This window comes from Castanea sativa, chromosome 2 (assembly GCF_040712315.1).
Source record: "Castanea sativa cultivar Marrone di Chiusa Pesio chromosome 2, ASM4071231v1".
NCBI classification, from domain to species: domain Eukaryota; kingdom Viridiplantae; phylum Streptophyta; class Magnoliopsida; order Fagales; family Fagaceae; genus Castanea; species Castanea sativa.
This window is the reverse complement of record NC_134014.1, coordinates 25019663-25038103: the sequence shown is the minus strand read 5'-3', so window position 1 is coordinate 25038103 and position 18441 is coordinate 25019663. Positions and strand designations below refer to the sequence as shown.

Below are 18441 nucleotides of genomic sequence, written 5' to 3'. Positions count from 1 at the left end.
TGGCATTGTTCTTGAAGATTTTGAAAGTTCAATTAGTGTGTAAAACACTTGTAAATGTTTAGACCCCTAAACATAAATTTTTCAAAGCAAGCTTATATTCAAACAATAGATGTGCAGAATATGAAATATAAGCAATACCCAATTTGGCAAAGTACTTTAACACATAATTAATCACAAACACAGTAGCAATTAATGGTTAAAGAGTAAGGGAAGAGTGATACAAACATAAGATAACACCAAGACGTCTTATTGAAGAGGAAACCAAAGAACTCGACGAAAAACCTCTTCACGACTCTCTAACTCAAAATCAATCCACTAGAGAATAAAGTTGGAGTACACAAATAACAAAAGACTCTACCCAATGTACTTGAGCCCTCTAAAGGATTTCTCAGAGTCTACCCAATGTACTTGAGCCCTCTAAACTCCTGCTCCTAACGGATTTCTTAGAGTCATGTCTTCTCTAGCTTTCAGGATCCCGCAATATGCCCAATTGCATCTGCCAAGCCTCACCGGCTTCTTTTGGCAAATTCCTAAAGGTTTCTAAGCTCTAAAATGCTCTTTACACTCTGAATAGGTGTAAGTTGTATTTGGGTACAAATCTCCTCTCAATAGGTATAACAATGGGAGAGGGAAGGAGAAGTGACTACAAAGATTTTTCTCTAAGAATGAGTGGCTCTCTCTCTAATGAGGTGGGTGTGTTGTAGAAATCTCTCTTAGGATTTTTCTCTCAATAGCCACACCTACATTTCGTGGGTATAAGGGTATTCATAGTAGGGTATGAGATGGAATGTGAAAAGTCAGTTTTCAGTAAAACAGGGTGTTCTAGGGAGTCACTCGTGACTGGGATGAGGCACGAGTTCTAGTTGCCAGAAAATAGAATGGCCAAACTATACTTTTTTTTTGCTATAGTGATCCAACTATCCTGACCCTTCAACTTCCTGCATGCTCCACATGTGTGCTTGATTCTAGTGGGTGACCAGTCGTGAGTCAGTCGCGAGCTCCAATTGCGAGTTGCCTCTTTGATGCACACTCTTATCAATTCTTCACACTCTCACACACACAAGCCTTACATAATTCCCACCTAAATATAGGGTTTCTAAATGCTGAAATACAAGCAAATTTGGCACGGAATAAAGCCAACACATGGTTGAATAAATTCAACCTTACAGATTTGTTCATAGAGATTTGTCCATTGAAGATTTGCTCATGGAGATTTGTCCATTGAAGATTTGTTCGTAGAGATCTGTTCTTTGAAGATTTGTTCACAAAGATTTGTCTTTTGAAGATTTGTTCATGGAAATCTTGTAGTCTTTGAAAGAACAAAAAGGGTTTTTAGAAAAAAGTTACTAAAAAGGCCCAATGCCTCCTAGTTCAATTTTTTGAAAATGAATCGAAGGCCTAATGCCCCTAGTCCAAAATGTCTTTTTTTTTTTTTTTGAATTTTTTATGTACATATGAACAACATGATAAATCAAATGCATCAAACACAACATGGACTTTATATTGAGCAAATAACCAACTAGAAAGCAAATCCTAAGTAAACAATAAAACCAAAGAGCCAAAATGAAATTCAACCAAAGTTAGGATGACTGGCTGATGATGGTGGAGTAATGACTTGCTGCTCGATGAGATCCTGAATGTCATGCCTCAAGTTATAACATGTATCAGTTGTATGGCCTTTCCTTTGATGATATTTACAATGAGCATCAGGATTGTAGCTTCTAGTCATGGGATGTGGTATTGGCTTGGGATCTAATGGCTTCAATAATCCCTTAGCTTGTAATTTTTCCAAAGCTTCGCTCAAAGTCATGTGTAACTCTGAAAAATTCTTTCGGCGCCTAAAATTGCTAGTTAATGGTTTGACTGCATCGTTACTGATGTGGTAAGGTACTACCTCCTTGGGGATTGAGTCCATTGACATGTTCTTGTTGATTGGAGAGGATAGTTGGAAAGACAACTCCTTGAAATCCCTAGCTCTTTTCTTTAGAAATTGGAAGTGTGGGATCTTTTCAGGTTCTAGTGAATTAGCCTTGCACAAGGTGGAGAGCATAGCTTGATTGGCTAAGTTGACTTGTAATGCAGAGTTGGCTATCCAGGAGATTTGGGCTAGCTCTTTATTTGTCTTCTCTTGACCTTTCAAGATGGAGTTAAGAACATCTTCAATTCTTTCTTGACTCATTAGGGCTAAACCTTCCTTGAGCTTGATGTGCATGACTTTTGATGAACTTGTGATCCAAAGGGTTGAAATATTCTTGGACTTCGGCTTTGGGCTAAAACTGCATCAATGCCTCTCATATTTTTCCAAAAAAAACAAGAACAAAAAACAAAATCATATTCATTAAACACACAATATTCAAAAAACTATGATGGGCCCAAGTGTTGAACTTGGGCTCACCACGGTTCAAACGATAGTCAAACACACACAATATGCAATGCAATTTTAACATGGACCGGCCTAAGGATAGCTTCTAAGTCATTACATGGTAGGGTGGGTTTGTTGTTTCATTGATTCCCATAGTTAGGACGTTACACCTCCTAACTTGTAATTTAATGAACATTTTGTTGGTCCAAACAGCATGGTCTATCCTTTATAGTCAACAAGAAATAATCCAGTGACCTTGGGCTATGAGTTGGTGAGTTCACCACTAGGTACTTGAATCTAATGAAGACCGGTGATCTATGGTTACTACCACCATATTGTCGAGATGGGTGCATACATGTTTGTTGTTTTGATGGCACCCACTATGACAATTAGGGAAAGCTCTTAACAAACAAACATGGCAACACAAACAAAATACCATACAAACATCTCAAGACATAAATAAACAAACAAACAAAAATATCATGTAAAATTATGCAAAGACATGGGTATAAAGTTGGTCACTTAAAGTCTAAAACAAAGCTTAACCTTTGACATCCCCAATGGAGTTGCCACTATGAGAGACCGCAAAAATTGGGGTGCTCTCAAAAAAGAGTTTTGGGTGCTTTTTTAGGGCACCTCTCTTTTTGGGTAAGTGATGTGGAGTCGTCACTTATTTTTTATACAAAAAAATAGAAAAAATAAATACAAATTACATGATAAAAATACTTCAATGTCATTGATTGAATAAAAATAAATACAATCTTGGTAAATTGAACCTTACAAGGGTTTGAGTCTTAGTTATAATCTATGCAAAAGAATACAAAGCCTTTTGTCCTGGTTACAATCTATCAAAATTTAAAATTAAAAAAAAAAAGAAAAAAAAAAAAAAGAACAGGACACTAATTTACCTATCCAAAAAATCTAAGTTCGAGGGTTAGGTTATTGAATGGGAAGGTGTTAGGTACTCATTCTGCCCAGACAGAGTCTGGTCTTCTAGACTTTAATAACCAATGTACCATTTTTTGCATGATGTTGAATGATATGTTGAACACACAAGACAGACACTTGACCAGAACTAACTCAAACAAATTTATCTTATGAATGTATCCTCTTTTTAGAAAAATCCAGATCTGTTTTTTGCATTAAAAAAATTAAGATTTGTAAAGAAAATCAGATATGTTTTTATGTAAAGAAAAGAATAAGATTTTTGTTAAAAAAAATGTAATATTCGTTTTTGTGTAAAGTTGAAAAAAGTGATTTTAATAAGAAAAACCAGATCTGTTTTGAACAGTTAAAAAATGATTTTTGGTTTATATATATATATATATATATATATATATATATATATATATATATATATATATATATATATATATAAATAGATTTGTTATTGGGCGTAAAAAAAAAAAGACTTTTGAAAGAGGATTCACCCCCATGAGATAAATTTGTTTTACATGCATCACATACTAAGAAAAAAAAATACTTCAACCTAATTATTAATTTCTTCTTTTAAATTTCAAATTTTGCAATTTTATGACAAAGAAAATTTTTTCCTAATAAACTCAGATCTGCATTTAATGAAAATACATATTAGTTTTAACAGTTAAAAAAAAAGGCGTAAATGCACTTTTAGTCCTTACATTTTGACCTGATTTCTATTTTGGTCCCTACATTTTATTTTTACTACTTTTAGTCCCTAAACCAATTAACGCGTGACGTTTAAGTCTTTACCGTCACTCAACTAATAGAAAATGCTGATGTGGCTAACGGTACAGTAAAATAATAATTAAAAGATCTATTTTGGCATTAAAAAATTGCCACGTTAGCATCTAAATTAAAAATAATTAATTAATTAATTTTAACTAAATGAGAAAAATTAAAAACAAAAAATCACATGAATTGAGATCTAAGAGTGTCTTTAACAAGAACAACAAGAACACAATCCCAAACCTAAGAACACAAACCCAGAAATTTAAAAAAAAAAAAAAAAAAAAAAAAAAAAAAAAAAAAAAACATCAACAACAACAAAAAACAACCATTCAAGACCGAATTCTCCAGCAAATCACTAATCCACATGATCAAGAATGTAATGACATTCACATTCTCATTCTCATTATCTGATTCTGAGATCCCAATCAAATTCGAGTAAAAAAAAAATGTCAACTTCCCAAACCCTAGGCGGTCCATCCAGGAACGGGTGTGTGATAGGGCCGTTGTTAGACAAGATCATCAAAAACGCGGTGTGGCGCAAGCACTCTCAGCTCGTCTCTGTCTGGAAATCCGTCTCGGGTTTTTCTTTCCGATCTGGGTAGTCTCGGATTGAGCGATTACTTCAGCAAAACCAGCAACAACCTAATTCCCTTACCCAACAGCTCAAAGATTCAAGATTGTTATTGATTACCCAATAGCCACCTCTTGCATTTGCCTCCAGATCCACTCCGCATTGACTCGAAGAAGCTCCAACTCCTAGAAGTTTTTGTATCAAAATTTTCTCACATAACAAAACAAAAGCAGAGAGAGAAAGAGAGAGAAAAACAAAACCTTTTGGAGATGATCGAGTTTGAAGGAGAGGAGCTCGGAGAAGTAAGGTTGTTGAGCAGAGGAGGAGGAGGCGGAAGCGAAGGCGAGAGAAATGAGGCTCGACAGCGACAACGGCGTCGTTTCCTCTGCTGCATTTTTCGAGTCCATTTCCAAAGAAGATCTGCTTCGATCGATGAGCTTTGAGAATTGGATCTGCCTTTTATTCTTGAGAATCGGATCTGCTTCGATCGGCGTCATGGACCTCTTTGGATTTGTGTTTGTGTTTTTTGGGTTGTTGCTGGTTTTGCTGAAGATGGATTGATGGGTTTGTGTTTGTATTCTTGCTAGATTTGTCAGCATTTGTGTTTGTGTTTGTGTTGGTGTTCTTACTGGATTTGTGTTTGTGTTCTTGCCTAATCTTCTGTTTGTTTTCTAAGAAAAAAAGAAAAAGAGAAAATGTCAAATAAAGGAAAATGTTCTTATTGGTTTTTGTTCAGGGCATTTTGTTCGTGTTCTTAATGGATTTGTGTTTGTGTTCTTATTGTTTTTGTTGAAAGCATTTTTAGATCTTAATTCACGTGATTTTTTGTTTTTAATTTTTTTTATTTAGTTAAAATTAATTTTTTTTTAAATTTAGATGCTGACATGGCAATTTTTAATGCCAAAATAGATTTTTTTTAATTATTATTTTACTGTACCATTAGCCACGTCAGTATTTTCCAATTAGTTAGGTGACGGTAAGGACCTAAAGGTCACGCGTTAATTGGTTTAGGGACTAAAAATGGTAAAAATAAAATATAGGGACCAACATAGAAATCGGGTCAAAATGTAGGGACTAAAAGTGTATTTACGCCTAAAAAAAAAAATCAGATCTGTATTTAATGAAAATACAAATCAGTTTTGAATCTTAAAAAAAAAATTAGATCTGAAAAATTCAGATAAGTTTTTAGTTGATCATTGATGATTAGCAGATTTTGTGATTCAAGAAAGAAATCATAACAAAAAATCATCTAAGAACATATTTAAAGAAAAATTTCAAACAAAACATGGCAATTATATCAAGAATCAGAAGTAATAAAACATCTTGAACCAATTCATGCATCATCAAACAAAATTAATGGAGAAGAAGACTAGAAAAAGAAAAGAAATAGATTACCTCTTGCATGAGCGTGATCTTCTTAGTGAAAGAATATTTTGTTAGGGACATATTTTTATGTAATTACCATATCTTTTGACAAAACGCATTTTACTTGTATTTGAGTATATTTAAGTAAGTTCAGGATGATCATTACAAGTGGTTAAATTGAAGACATGAAGATTACTCAAGAACTGCTCAAGAAAAGTGCAAACTGCAAGTCTCGACACCTCCTCGACAGAAGCTCGATTTGTCGAGATTAATTATAGTTCGACAGATGTCTCGATCTATCGAGCTTACGAGATTTAGACTATAGCCAGCAACATTTTTACTCTAAAAGGCTATTTGTTTATGAGTTTGTATAATTCTTATTGGACTAGGAAAGCCCAAGGTTTGTGTAAACCTATTTGGAATAGGAGAGCCCATTAAGCTCCTATTTAAAGGAGGTGGAAAAAGAAAAACCTAACCCTAGAAAGTTTTATAAGGTTTTCTTTTTGAAACCCTAGCCTCCTTCTACAGAAGAAAGAGTTCTTACTGCATTTTTTGTATGCCTTTGGGTTCTATAACCAAGCAAAGTCTCTTGCACCAACATTGAAGATCTTATTGGTGTTTCTATGTGAAGCTGCTGCAAATCAACTACAACAATCAAAGGGTTGCTGTGGAGTTGGTCACGTACTGAGATTTGTGCAAATGAGTAAGCCGCGTACTAGAAGCCGTGCATCAAAAGGAGAGATTGTCACTACAGAACAAGTCCAATTGTGTATTAGGGTAAGGGTTAAACTGTAGGTTGGTATAAAATACTGGAATTCTTTTACTTGTAATCCCTTATTTTGATAATAGTAGATTCTCGGGAGTGGTGACCTTAAAATCACCCAGTGGGGTTTTGCCTCGGTGGTTTTTCCCATTCGTAAACAAATCACCTGTGTCAAATTTAATTTCTGTTGCATTTAGTTATTTGGTGATTTGTTTGTGCTACCACGCATTTGCATGATAAATTGATTAATTAATTAAACTTGGCTAATTAATCAACTTAATCTATCAGAAAGAGTCAATACGTTTTTGGCTTATTATATTTTAGGATTCAAAGAAATTTATTCAACTCTTTGAAGCCTAAAATATTTCGCTTACAAGAAAGAAATTCCTAAGAGAGAAGCCTCCAGAATGTCTTTAATGTAAGGGGGAATTGAAAAGAAGAGAAGAGCCAGAAAGATGGGAGGTCAGAAATCGTGAAAAATTATGCTGAATTATGAGAGGCATCCTCTATTTATAAAGACTGGAATGCTTCGAAAAATTAGCTGAATGATCATAGTACAAACTAGGACACGTCCTTATTTCTAAAAAATCGAAAATGATAAGATTTATCGCAAACCAGAAACCCTTGGGCCATGCTCACAATTTGTGCCAATCGGCACTTGGAAAGTGCCAATCGGCACTCTAAGAGTGCTAAATGGCCCTCTTGGGTGCTGGACCTGTATTTGAGTTTTAGTTCATTTTGGACTTATTTTTTGAGCCGAGACTTGTACTTAGGCACGTTTTTAATCCATATTCTAAAAATTAAGCCCCTTTTCTGGATATTTAGGTCTTTATAGTAATGATTATCTTGTAGATAAACACTCCCAAAAAGTCTTGATCATCCACAATTTTGTTGTTATTTGATTACCCTCTTTATTCTCATGCAAGCAACCCTATTTTTGACACTAACTAATAACCAATCATAAAATTATTTAATTAATTTTAATTATCTAGTCAATCAAAATTAATTTAAATTAATCATATGTGATTAGTTCCACCTAAACAAAATGCATGCAAATTGTGCAAACTTGATCATGTAATATCTTTCAATCCAATTGTCCGATTTTGAAATCGGTCATACCGTCATGGTTATTAAAATCTCAAGATTATTTTTATGATATGTAATGAATGAATTAATGCATGAAATGCAATCGTGAATTTTGAGTATATGAATGATCATTCTAGCCATTTTACTTGATTAAATTATGGGTGCAAAATCGAGTGTCTAGAGCTTCCACTTGAGAGCTTGAATTGTTTGTCACAAATGGATCTGAATTTGCTTCCAAAAATTCTACTTGTAAGCATGTCCCCCTACTAATCAATGCATTCGGATTAATTTCCTCCCCTTGCACTCTTCTTTCATTGCTTGCGGTCCACAGTAACCATGATTATTCTAAAGCTCAAAAGCACTTTGATTAGTATGCAATAGCTTACAATGAACTAAATCAAACCAATCTACAGCATTGGTCGGGCTTTTTGGACCAAATTTCACCATAACACTTCCATGCTTGTTGATGTAGCTCCCTGCTAGTAGTTCCAGATCTGGTGTTGGTCTACCTTTGAATGGAGTGGTTACTTCTAGTACTTATTATAATGAGCTGAAGTACAAGAAGTATGACTCGTTTTAGATCACAAAAAAGATCAACAACAATGCCTATGTTGTTGCACTTCCGCCAGATGAGTATTTCTTCTATATTTAATGTTGCTGATCGATATTTGTAAGTATCACCCTCCAAATAAGCCAAACAATAGGAACTGATGTAGAATAGAAAACACAGACTTTCCTTGAGCAGTGAGACTGTCAAAAGTAAGCATGCGAAAAATCCAAGAAGTAGAAAATAACTAGTAGAAATCATCAGCGACAATGGCAAAATTGTTGAAAATTGGTGATGTGAAGGGACATGACACTAAAAGAGTAAAACTCATGCCTTTGGCCTTGATTGAAGTTGTTTTTCAAGCAAATTCCTTTGTTTATCTCCTAAAATTTGGCTTTTTGCTATTTTTTAGTAATTTTTGTTTTCTTTATAAATTCTAATTTTTGAAGTCAAAATAAGACCTCATATGTTTTGGGACGTCTTTTAAAGATAGTAGTTTTTAATTTCACAATTATCTTTTCTTTTTTCTTTTTCTTTATTTTGGGGCTAAAATTTACTATTTTGCAATATAATTTTCTGATTAGTGTGAATTAGGGTTTTATGGGGGATTTCTTAGTCGCCCTAGGATTCCCTTTACTATTTAAATATATTGTAGCCTCTAAGGCAATTGAGCAGTTTTCAATCAATAAAAATTTGAATTTTTGTCTCTCAAATTTTTAGTGGATTTTAAACACTATCTCTCTTTGTGGATTTAAGAAACCATCTTGGATTTGAAGTTATTTTTTTGAAAGAGATGTGTTCTGTTTTTTGTGGCTTCCACACCACATGCACATGGCATTTTCAAATTTTGTTTTCTTCTTCTATTTTATTATTATTAATATTTCAATTTTCTTGTTGCTACTACACATTTTCATAGTTCTTTCGGTATCTGTTAGCTTTACCAAAAAATTTATGACCAATGCAGATTCATCTTTCAAGAAAGAAAGTTTCAATCTGCAAGTGCAGGTGAGCTTAATGGCTTTTGACTGTATAGATGCATTTCTTCAACATAACTCCTTAAAAGTTTATATTACATAAAAAATTAAACAAAACTCAATCTGTTTCAGTTTTATATATATTAATTAATTATAAATTATAAATTATTTGAAATAGAGGAATGCAAATACGTCACAACGACGTACATCCTCACAAATAAAACATGTAATACAAGGCGTGCATCCTCAGATTTGAAATGCAACTTCTATATAAACCATTTGATTTGATTTTTTGTTAATGAAAGCATTATCAGATTGATGGATGCCATTCAAGACCCATCCAAGACAGAATGTTTATTTATGAAGATTACTTATCAGATTAGAATTGTCACTGTAGAGTTTGGCACTATCACATCGGTACATGGACACCATTCAAGACACATCCAAGACAATACTATGTTTACTTAAAGAAGATTTGATAATTTTCTGGAAAATTTTTTGGTACTTCCGAAACATGGATAAAATGGACTTCCTATTCTCCCATTTATAATAAATCCTATTATGAATTTAATTAGTGAACTTCATTATGAATTAACGTGAGAGGAGAAATATCATACTCTGTGCTCTAAGAATTCCTAAATATTATTCTAATTTTCCTCGTCAGAATGATTCACCCACATTTGCCGCGTATCCACAGAAAACAAAAGGGATCACCGACATTTGCTAGCTTGAAAGAAGCAGACAGCAAGACAAATGGGGGAGGAAATTTGAGAGGAATTCGCTATTAAACACAGCACACATGAAATTAAGTAACATTTGGATATATATGCAAGTCAAGGCCATTATTCAGTGTTAAACTATAACAAAACAAATTCATATCTACCACGCATCTACTTTGTCATCTATAGCCTCATGAAAAAAGAGTGTTACGTGGGAGCGCGAGAGATGAATAATAATAAAAGTTATGGCACGCGCACATTGTTTGGTTGCTGCATTAATGGTATCAGAAAGCCCTTATTAAATGAGATCACATTAGGGATGAAATTCTCCACTGGTTTCAACTTGATCTCCAATTGGCCAACCAAAATCAGTTTTGACTCTTTTTTTTTTTTCTTTGAGACATAAAAAATTGAAACTGGAAATCCCAAAGGAACCCCACAAGTCAAAGTTAATCTAGCTAATGCATTAGTGTCTTCATTTCTGAGCTTATTGGAGGGGAGGACAGTTGGCCAAATAAATAAGCTGCCCAATGACAGATGAACCTCATTTACTCATCCTAGTGTGACAGTTGGACTATTGTTTTATATATTAACCTTCTTTTCGCTATATATACCACACTCCTTCGTTACACCACTTCACAGTCACCTCTGCTTGCTTTTCTTCTTCTTCTAGTGCTCTCATTGTTGATTTAATTTGGCTTCTTTGTTTGAGCCAGCAATGGGGGCTGTTTCAGGTTGCATTGTGTTCGCTCTCATGTGTGCTTTTCTTGTGAGGGGTTTGGTAGTGGCTGATGTTAGTGGGATTAAGGATGAGAAGAACTTGTTTCACCATCCACATATTTTTAAGGGGGCAGGTCTAGGTCATGGGATTTATAAGAGGGGGTTTAGACATGGAAGGTTTGGTGGAGGCATCGGAGGTGGGGCTGGTGGTGGTGGTGGCCTCGGTGGTGGTGGTGGTTTAGGAGGTGGTGGCGGTTTAGGAGGTGGTGGTGGTTTAGGAGGTGGTGGCGGTTTAGGAGGTGGTGGCGGTCTAGGTGGAGGAGCTGGGGGAGGCATTGGTGGTGGAGCTGGTGGAGGCATTGGTGGTGGAGCTGGTGGTGGTGGGGGTATAGGTGGTGGAGGTGGAGCTGGTGGTGGGTTTGGTGCTGGTGGTGGAGTTGGTGGAGGTGGTGGTCTAGGAAGTGGTGGTGGGCTTGGTGGAGGAGGTGGTGGAGGCTTAGGAGGTGGTGCTGGTGGTGGTGCAGGTGCAGGTGCAGGTGGGGGCTTTGGTGGTGGTGCAGGTGCTGGTGGAGGCCTTGGTGGAGGTGGAGGTGCAGGTGCAGGTGGAGGAGGTGGATTTGGCGGTGGTGGTGGTGCAGGAGGAGGGTTTGGAGCAGGTGGAGGTGCTGGCGGTGGACTTGGTGGTGGTGGCGGTGCCGGTGGGGGTGGTGGATTTGGTGGAGGTGGTGGGTTCGGGGCTGGAGGTGGTTTTGGAGCTGGTGGTGGTACTGGGTTTGGTGGCGGACACTAGAGTACTTTACAACTTCAAGAGCGGGCTTCTTTGCTGTTTACGTACGTGCTGGGGGTATTAGAATGTTTGTTCATAATGTTGGTCATAATTATTCTTTCTTTATTCTGTTTTAGACTTTCTAGTTTAATGTTGATTGAAACTTATGAAGTTAGTTAAAGATGCTTATAGATCAAATATCAGTATCTGTATTTCCTTCATGTACGTGGGAAGAGTATAACCTGTTATGTCCCGATCTGCTATGAATAAATCATTCCAAGTCTCAGGTTTGTTGTGTCAACTGTCTTGGTTTTATTTTTTCTCTAATCTCCTAATTGTGAATAGCTTCAAGAACTAAGCCTTACCTATAGCTAGTAATGCCAGAGCCTTAATGATATCATCAACTAATAATGACCGATTTACCTAGCAGTAGCATCTAGTTTTATCATGCCAAAAAAGAAAAGGAGAGACCAAAGAGGAAGGAAGTAAATGTACGACAGTAGATAAAAAAAAATAAAATTGAAGGTAAAAGTTAACGAGAGTCTTAAGAACATTAATTTTAAAAAAAAATACGGGAAAAAAGAAAAAAGGTAACCAAATTTGTTTAATAATTTTTTATATTTTTCATAAAGATAATATTAATATTTTCTTAAGATACTCAATTCACAAATATGCTAGAGCACCCATTAAAACCCTAAATTGAAAAATAAAAGCCCACCAACAAGTGCACATGGTGGAAGGGCGCAAGGATTTCGTTTTGGTGAAGAGGTCCAAATGAATTACTCACATCTATTGCACGTCTTTGTTCTAAGTAAATTTATGGTCTAACCACAAGCTAGCTACCCTTTTTTTTTTTTTTGGTGGGAAGGTGAAGTACACTAGCTACGATGGTTGTAGCAAGGTTTGAAGTTTTACAAGGGCTAGCTAGGTTTGAATAATTTATGAGCAATGTTAGGTTCACACCATTTTACACAATTTTTGCTACATCTCGCCACGTGATGAATTATGAATGGTAGATGTGTGGTAGTGAGTCCATATAGTGGGACCACACATCTACCACTCACAACTTATCACGTGGCGAGTGGTGGAAAAAGTTACGTGAAATGATATGGTCCCAACATTTCTCATAATATATATCTACTACTCTCACAATAGGCTAGCCTTTTGTAATTAAAGCAATAGGACTGCACTAGCCCACTGGGGTGTATAACACGGAAAATTCTTAAGTAATCTCGAAGTATAGTGAAGTGGTGCTCCCTCCTCTCACATTCATGGTGGATCCCACCATGAATTTAATGAGCGGACCCTATTATGAATGTGAGAAGAGGGAGCACCATTCTCTGTGCTCCGGGAATACCTAAGAATTACTCGTATAACACTATCATTGTTACAGCTGACTTGATTTTAATAGCGTATTTGGTATTAGCTTATAAGCTCGGCTTTAAATTTTAAACTTTTTAATAGCGTATTTTAGTTTTGATCTAAACCAATGATCTAAGTTTGGAGGTACATTATAAACTGAGAAGGACTAGAAGGTGTTAGGTGCCATTATACTTGAACATAATTGGTACTCTAGAACATGATGGCCATGAGTTCATGCTATACAATTAAGGTATAGCATCCAAACATCCAAGAAACAAGAAACCAAAAATTTAGCATGATAAGACAAATGGATTAAGCATATTGGTGTAATTTATTTACTTTAAAAGTGGGTTGAGTGTAGGTCTGAATTTTCTCAAGGGCGAAAAGTTTAGATATACTTAAGATGAGAATTTGATGATCTCTTTTTCTAATCTTTTGTACCAAAATTAATTTCTAAGTGAAACTTGTTTCATTAGAAAGTAAACATTTGAGTCCACAAAATGGATACAAATATAACTAATTTAGATTTGAAACAAGTGAGATATTGTGTTATAAAGTGGCACACGAATGCAATTTGAGAAGCACACTAGAGTGCAAAATTGCACAATTTAGAGTCTAAATTTTGATGGGAAAAGAGTTCCAGCTAGGTTTCAACCCAAATTTTGTGCACATGTACAAGCCCCTTATTACACAATTTTTTAAGGCAAAAAAGGAGTCTATAGTCTATACCAAAGAAAAGCAACTCTTATTTTTTTCTTTCTTCCTAAGACTAAACTAAGAGAGGCAGGAAGCTAAGTCAAAGCTATTCAAAGAGACAAATATAGCCTCCATTCTGTGACTATAGAAGAGATCTTTCATGAGAAAAACATTCTAGTTTGTATCCATTCAATGGCATTATGGTATTCAAATCTTCAAGGCTGTTCTTAAAGACATACATGCAGTTCGTGGAAGGATTTCAAAATAGAAGAGTTGGTAGTTGAATCACGGCAGTAAGTTTTCTACGCGGTAAAGTCTAGGATCATATGTATGATTAAGATCTATACTTCAATTCTATAAAATTATATTGTTCTTGAGGTTAGGGTTAACTCCCATAGTGGCTCACTCTTAGAGCATTCACAATAAAAAATGTCATCCTATCCTATTTTACCATCCAAAAAAGCTACTTTATCAATTATACCATATCTTGAATAATAATAATAATAACCAATTTGTTGCTTTTATGGATTTCATTCTCTTGGAGGGTAACTACCTTGAAACAAGTCAATATCTTTCTCATCTCTTAATTTTTTGGAGGGTTACTACATCAAATCAAATTAACTTCCTTGTAATTCCCATTCAATTCCTTTAGGAATTGGTGGGTTCCGAACAGGTGTAATACATGAATATTAATCTCTATCTCAGTATCTCTCGACTTAAAACATTTGTGACATTATAGAGAAGTATGGAAAGTATAATCACGGGCATGACTACTTTGAAATGAATGAAAACTATGGTGTCAATGTATAAAAGTCATGTATGCTTTGTATTTTAGCATATGCAAATCTGTTTACTCATTATTAAACTCACTTGTAGGTGAAGTTTACAAAATTAAAATTCATTGAAAACCTTGAGTTTTTAAGTCAAGCATTGATATCGGCTTTGATAAAATTTTGAATTTTTCACAATAGTTTGCTTGAAAAGATAGTGAAAAGGGACATCTTTGTTATAGTGCAAAGCTACTATAATATATGAATTAGAGAGAGGGTTACTTATTTCAATAGTATAAAGCCACCACGAATTGTTGATTAATTGCATATGGAGAGATAGGGTGTCAAATAAAAATCAAGTGCAAATGCAAAGAAAACCTGTGAAAAAGAAAAAGAAATATACATAGAGAGAAAGTGAAAATCAAATTGGATTCAAGTTCAAAAATCCTTGATTAATTTGAAAATCTTAGAATTTTGACAATGTTTTATCTTCATAAATTTTTCTCTACTTTTGAGGTTGATTTGAGTTTACAAGAAACTTTAACACATGAAAATGTATTGCATATGCATGAATTTTTATATTGTGGAGAGTTATAGTATCAAGTTTGCATATAGAATAAAAGAGAGAATATTATTATTCTATGTGAACCCTCATTATTTTTAAATGGTATTGAGTTCCTATGCTTTTTTTTTTTCTTGTCTCAAGTTTTTTAATTTTTTTTTTCTTTTCTAATATATATTTCTCTCTCCAAAGGTTACTCTGAAATCATTATGTACTTTTCATGTTGTTTTTGCAACCTATGATCTTGATAGGGGAAGTTGTATTTGTTTGATATAGAGCATCATGTTATTTGTGCCCTATTGCCATTCGTAACAAAAACGACAGAGTGATTTGGTTTATATTTTGACAAGGTTTATGATTTAGAGGAACGTTATTTGTTTTAATCAGCAGGAGATTGATTGATTTGCCATTCAAAGTAGCTATTTATTTTTTATGTATATGTCCTTGTTGATTCATGTCACCAAAACTTTTGATATCTTATATATTGAGTTTATTCCAAATCATATTTCGGTGGAAGCCTATTTTATGTTTCACATATTCAAGTTTTTCTTGAAAATATTATTTTCTATATGATGCTAGCCTTTTGTAGGCCATTTAGCTATTCCTATTATGTTTTTTCTTGGCTTTATTTCACGCTTAATATGTTTGTTCGTGGTTTCAAGAAAGGCACGAACTTTTTATATTTTATAGTCTTGTCAATCATAATTAGTCCTAGTTTAGTCTCTATGGTTTCTTAGGATTGTTTATACTAGATGAGTTTGTGGTAGGGTGCATTATAAGTCTATCATGGAATGGCCTAAGGGGAGGATTATTAGGATTATTAGGGTTTTTAGAAATTGTTCAAAATATAATTTTAACTATTATGAATAGAAAATGACTAACATGTTTCATAAATTTATATTAGATGATTAATGGAGAATGACTATACGTGACCCACTTAAAATTAATTTTTTTTTTAAATGCAATTAGAGTTTAAAGTGGTGCTTGGTCAATTAGAGGGAAAGAAAAATTTAAAGAAATGGGCAGTAGTCTCATACAATCATATTATTATTAAAATATGTGTAATGAGTTTATTTAGCAAACACATATTAAGCTTATAATTGAGTTTATACCAGGCTTGTTTTATAATGAGCCTTATAGCTCACAATTTGTTCATGAACATTTTTTTTTTCTATGGCTCAGTTTGTTTATTGAACAAGCTTAAAATTAAATCTCAAACTTGGCTTATTTATAAATAAACAAATATAAACAAATTTTTTATTGGACTGAACCCAAGTTACTTATGGACAACTTGGTTATTTTGTAGCCGTAGGAATATATATTAGGCAATTCCTAAAGCCCCTAAATGGAAGAAGGTCCTAAAACATTAATTTTATAGTTTAATACTATATTTATATAATAATCTAAACAAAATTTATATGATTCCCATTGATTTTTTTTTTTAAGAAAGCGGTACATGTTTCTCTAAAAATGATATATATATATATATACACACTTTTTGTTTCACTCTCTAACTTTAAAAGTCTTTTCATCATTTCCAACAAAATCTCTCTCTCTTTCTCTCTCTCTCTCTCTCTCCAAAGTAGCTATTGCAATTATACACATTAAACTACTCTTACTTTCATCTCCCCCATCCTAAAAATATCTCTTAGCAACTCCACACCAAACCCCTCCTTTATTTCTTATATAGGTATGCTTATTCATAGAGGTTACATTTTAAATAAGTTTGTTTCATTTTTTGTATGCTATGTTTTATATACAATTGATATATAAAAAAATAGTATTATTAATTTAATTTTTAGTGAATCCTTCTTTACTTGTGAATGTTAAAACTATCAAGTGATCTTTTTTTTTTTCACACAAGTATTAAATAGTGTGTTTGGCATGGATTATTTTTGCCAACTTATATTACTATTCAGCTTATTTTTGCTAGTATTCATGGGTCTCAATGCACTTTTTGGTACTATTTATTGACTTCACTGTATTATTTCAACTAACTTTTACCTTTATTTACAGTATTTTCAGCAAAAAGTTTTCAGTTTCAGCAAAATAAGCATATCACAAACAAAATATAACAAAAATTTAAAATCTCACAACTAAATGAGGAAATAGGTCATTTAAAGTTATTGCCTTAAGTCTAAAATTGCATCAAGTCTCTCTGGCCATCTCTAAAATTGTGTAATCTAGTGGGCAAGGCTCCCACATAGAATTGTGGAATGGTAGATTCATGCAGGGTCAGACTAGGTGGGGGCCTGGGGCCCCTGGGTTCAAATTTTTTTTTTTAGTCATTTTATATTTCATTTTTGTATTGAGGCTCTCCTTCTCCCCAATCGGTCTAGCTAGCCTAATCCAAGTGAAAACTATTCAACTCAAAAACTTAACAAAAACAATACAAATATTCACAATGGCGATTGTATTTTAGCAACAAAAAAAAAAAACTATTTTACCACAAAAAAAACAAAATCATGTGTTATTGGAGAATTAAAGTTAAATTTTTTGCAACTATAGTAAACTGATATAAATACCAGTTGACTGTAGCTAGCTGTTAAAAATAAAATACAATATTGTATTAACATTATATCTTTTACTTCAATTGAAAAACTTAAATTCTCTCTCTTTCTTATTATTTTAATGAGTTGTTTATATTATTTTAAAAGACAAAATTTAGTTACAAAATTTGTTGTAATCTAAGACTACAACCTTACTCAATAAAATAGACATTACTATATATTTTGAAAATCTAACCGTTGAATTCCATGTTTTTTACGCTCTTAATACACATATCATATTTTGTGTCAATAAGATATTATTTATTATATGATCTATAAACTTATATTTTTTTGCATAATTTTAAACTACAAAAACTTGCAATTTAAACAATCTATTGATAACATAACTATTGATATTAAATTTTATAGAAATTTTGCAAGTATAGAGAATATAAGAACACGATGTAATGTAATGGTAGATTTATCAAAATTCATATTCAATAAAAAGATATTGAGTAAAGTTGTAGCCTTAGGCTACAACAAATTTTTTAGCTAAATTTTGTCCTATTTTAAATGAAGTGATAAAAAAAAAAATAGAACATTTGACATTAGGTGTATTGTAAAATAAGGTGATAAAATAGATAAAATAACTTTTTAAGGTACTAAAAACTGAAATTTGTAGCACCACTACTGTGAATGCTCTAACTTCAAAAAAAAAAAATCCTAGTTAACCTAATATTAAAAAAAATATATTATATCACTTCATTAAAAATATATTAAAAACAAAATATATTTTGTTTTTGTTTTTATCTTTGTTGATAGATGATTGCATCTTAATATATTTAAAAATAACGATTTTGTATATTTATAATTTTTTAATACTATATGGATGTCTATTTGGAGTTTTTTTTTTTTTTTTTTTTATCTCTATACTCTGACCTTTGCTAGCTTAAAATCTTGAGCCCGCACCAAGATTAAT

General features: G+C 33.5%; 1 protein-coding gene across 1 annotated transcript; it reads left to right on the top strand.

Moving 5' to 3' along the window:
* Window positions 1-10705: 10705 nt before the first annotated feature.
* On the top strand, window positions 10706-11884 carry LOC142623906 (uncharacterized). Its single transcript, XM_075797389.1, has one exon. The coding sequence runs from the start codon at window positions 10816-10818 to the stop codon at window positions 11605-11607; it is 792 nt and encodes a 263-aa protein (XP_075653504.1). The 5' UTR covers window positions 10706-10815; the 3' UTR covers window positions 11608-11884.
* Window positions 11885-18441: the final 6557 nt, after the last annotated feature.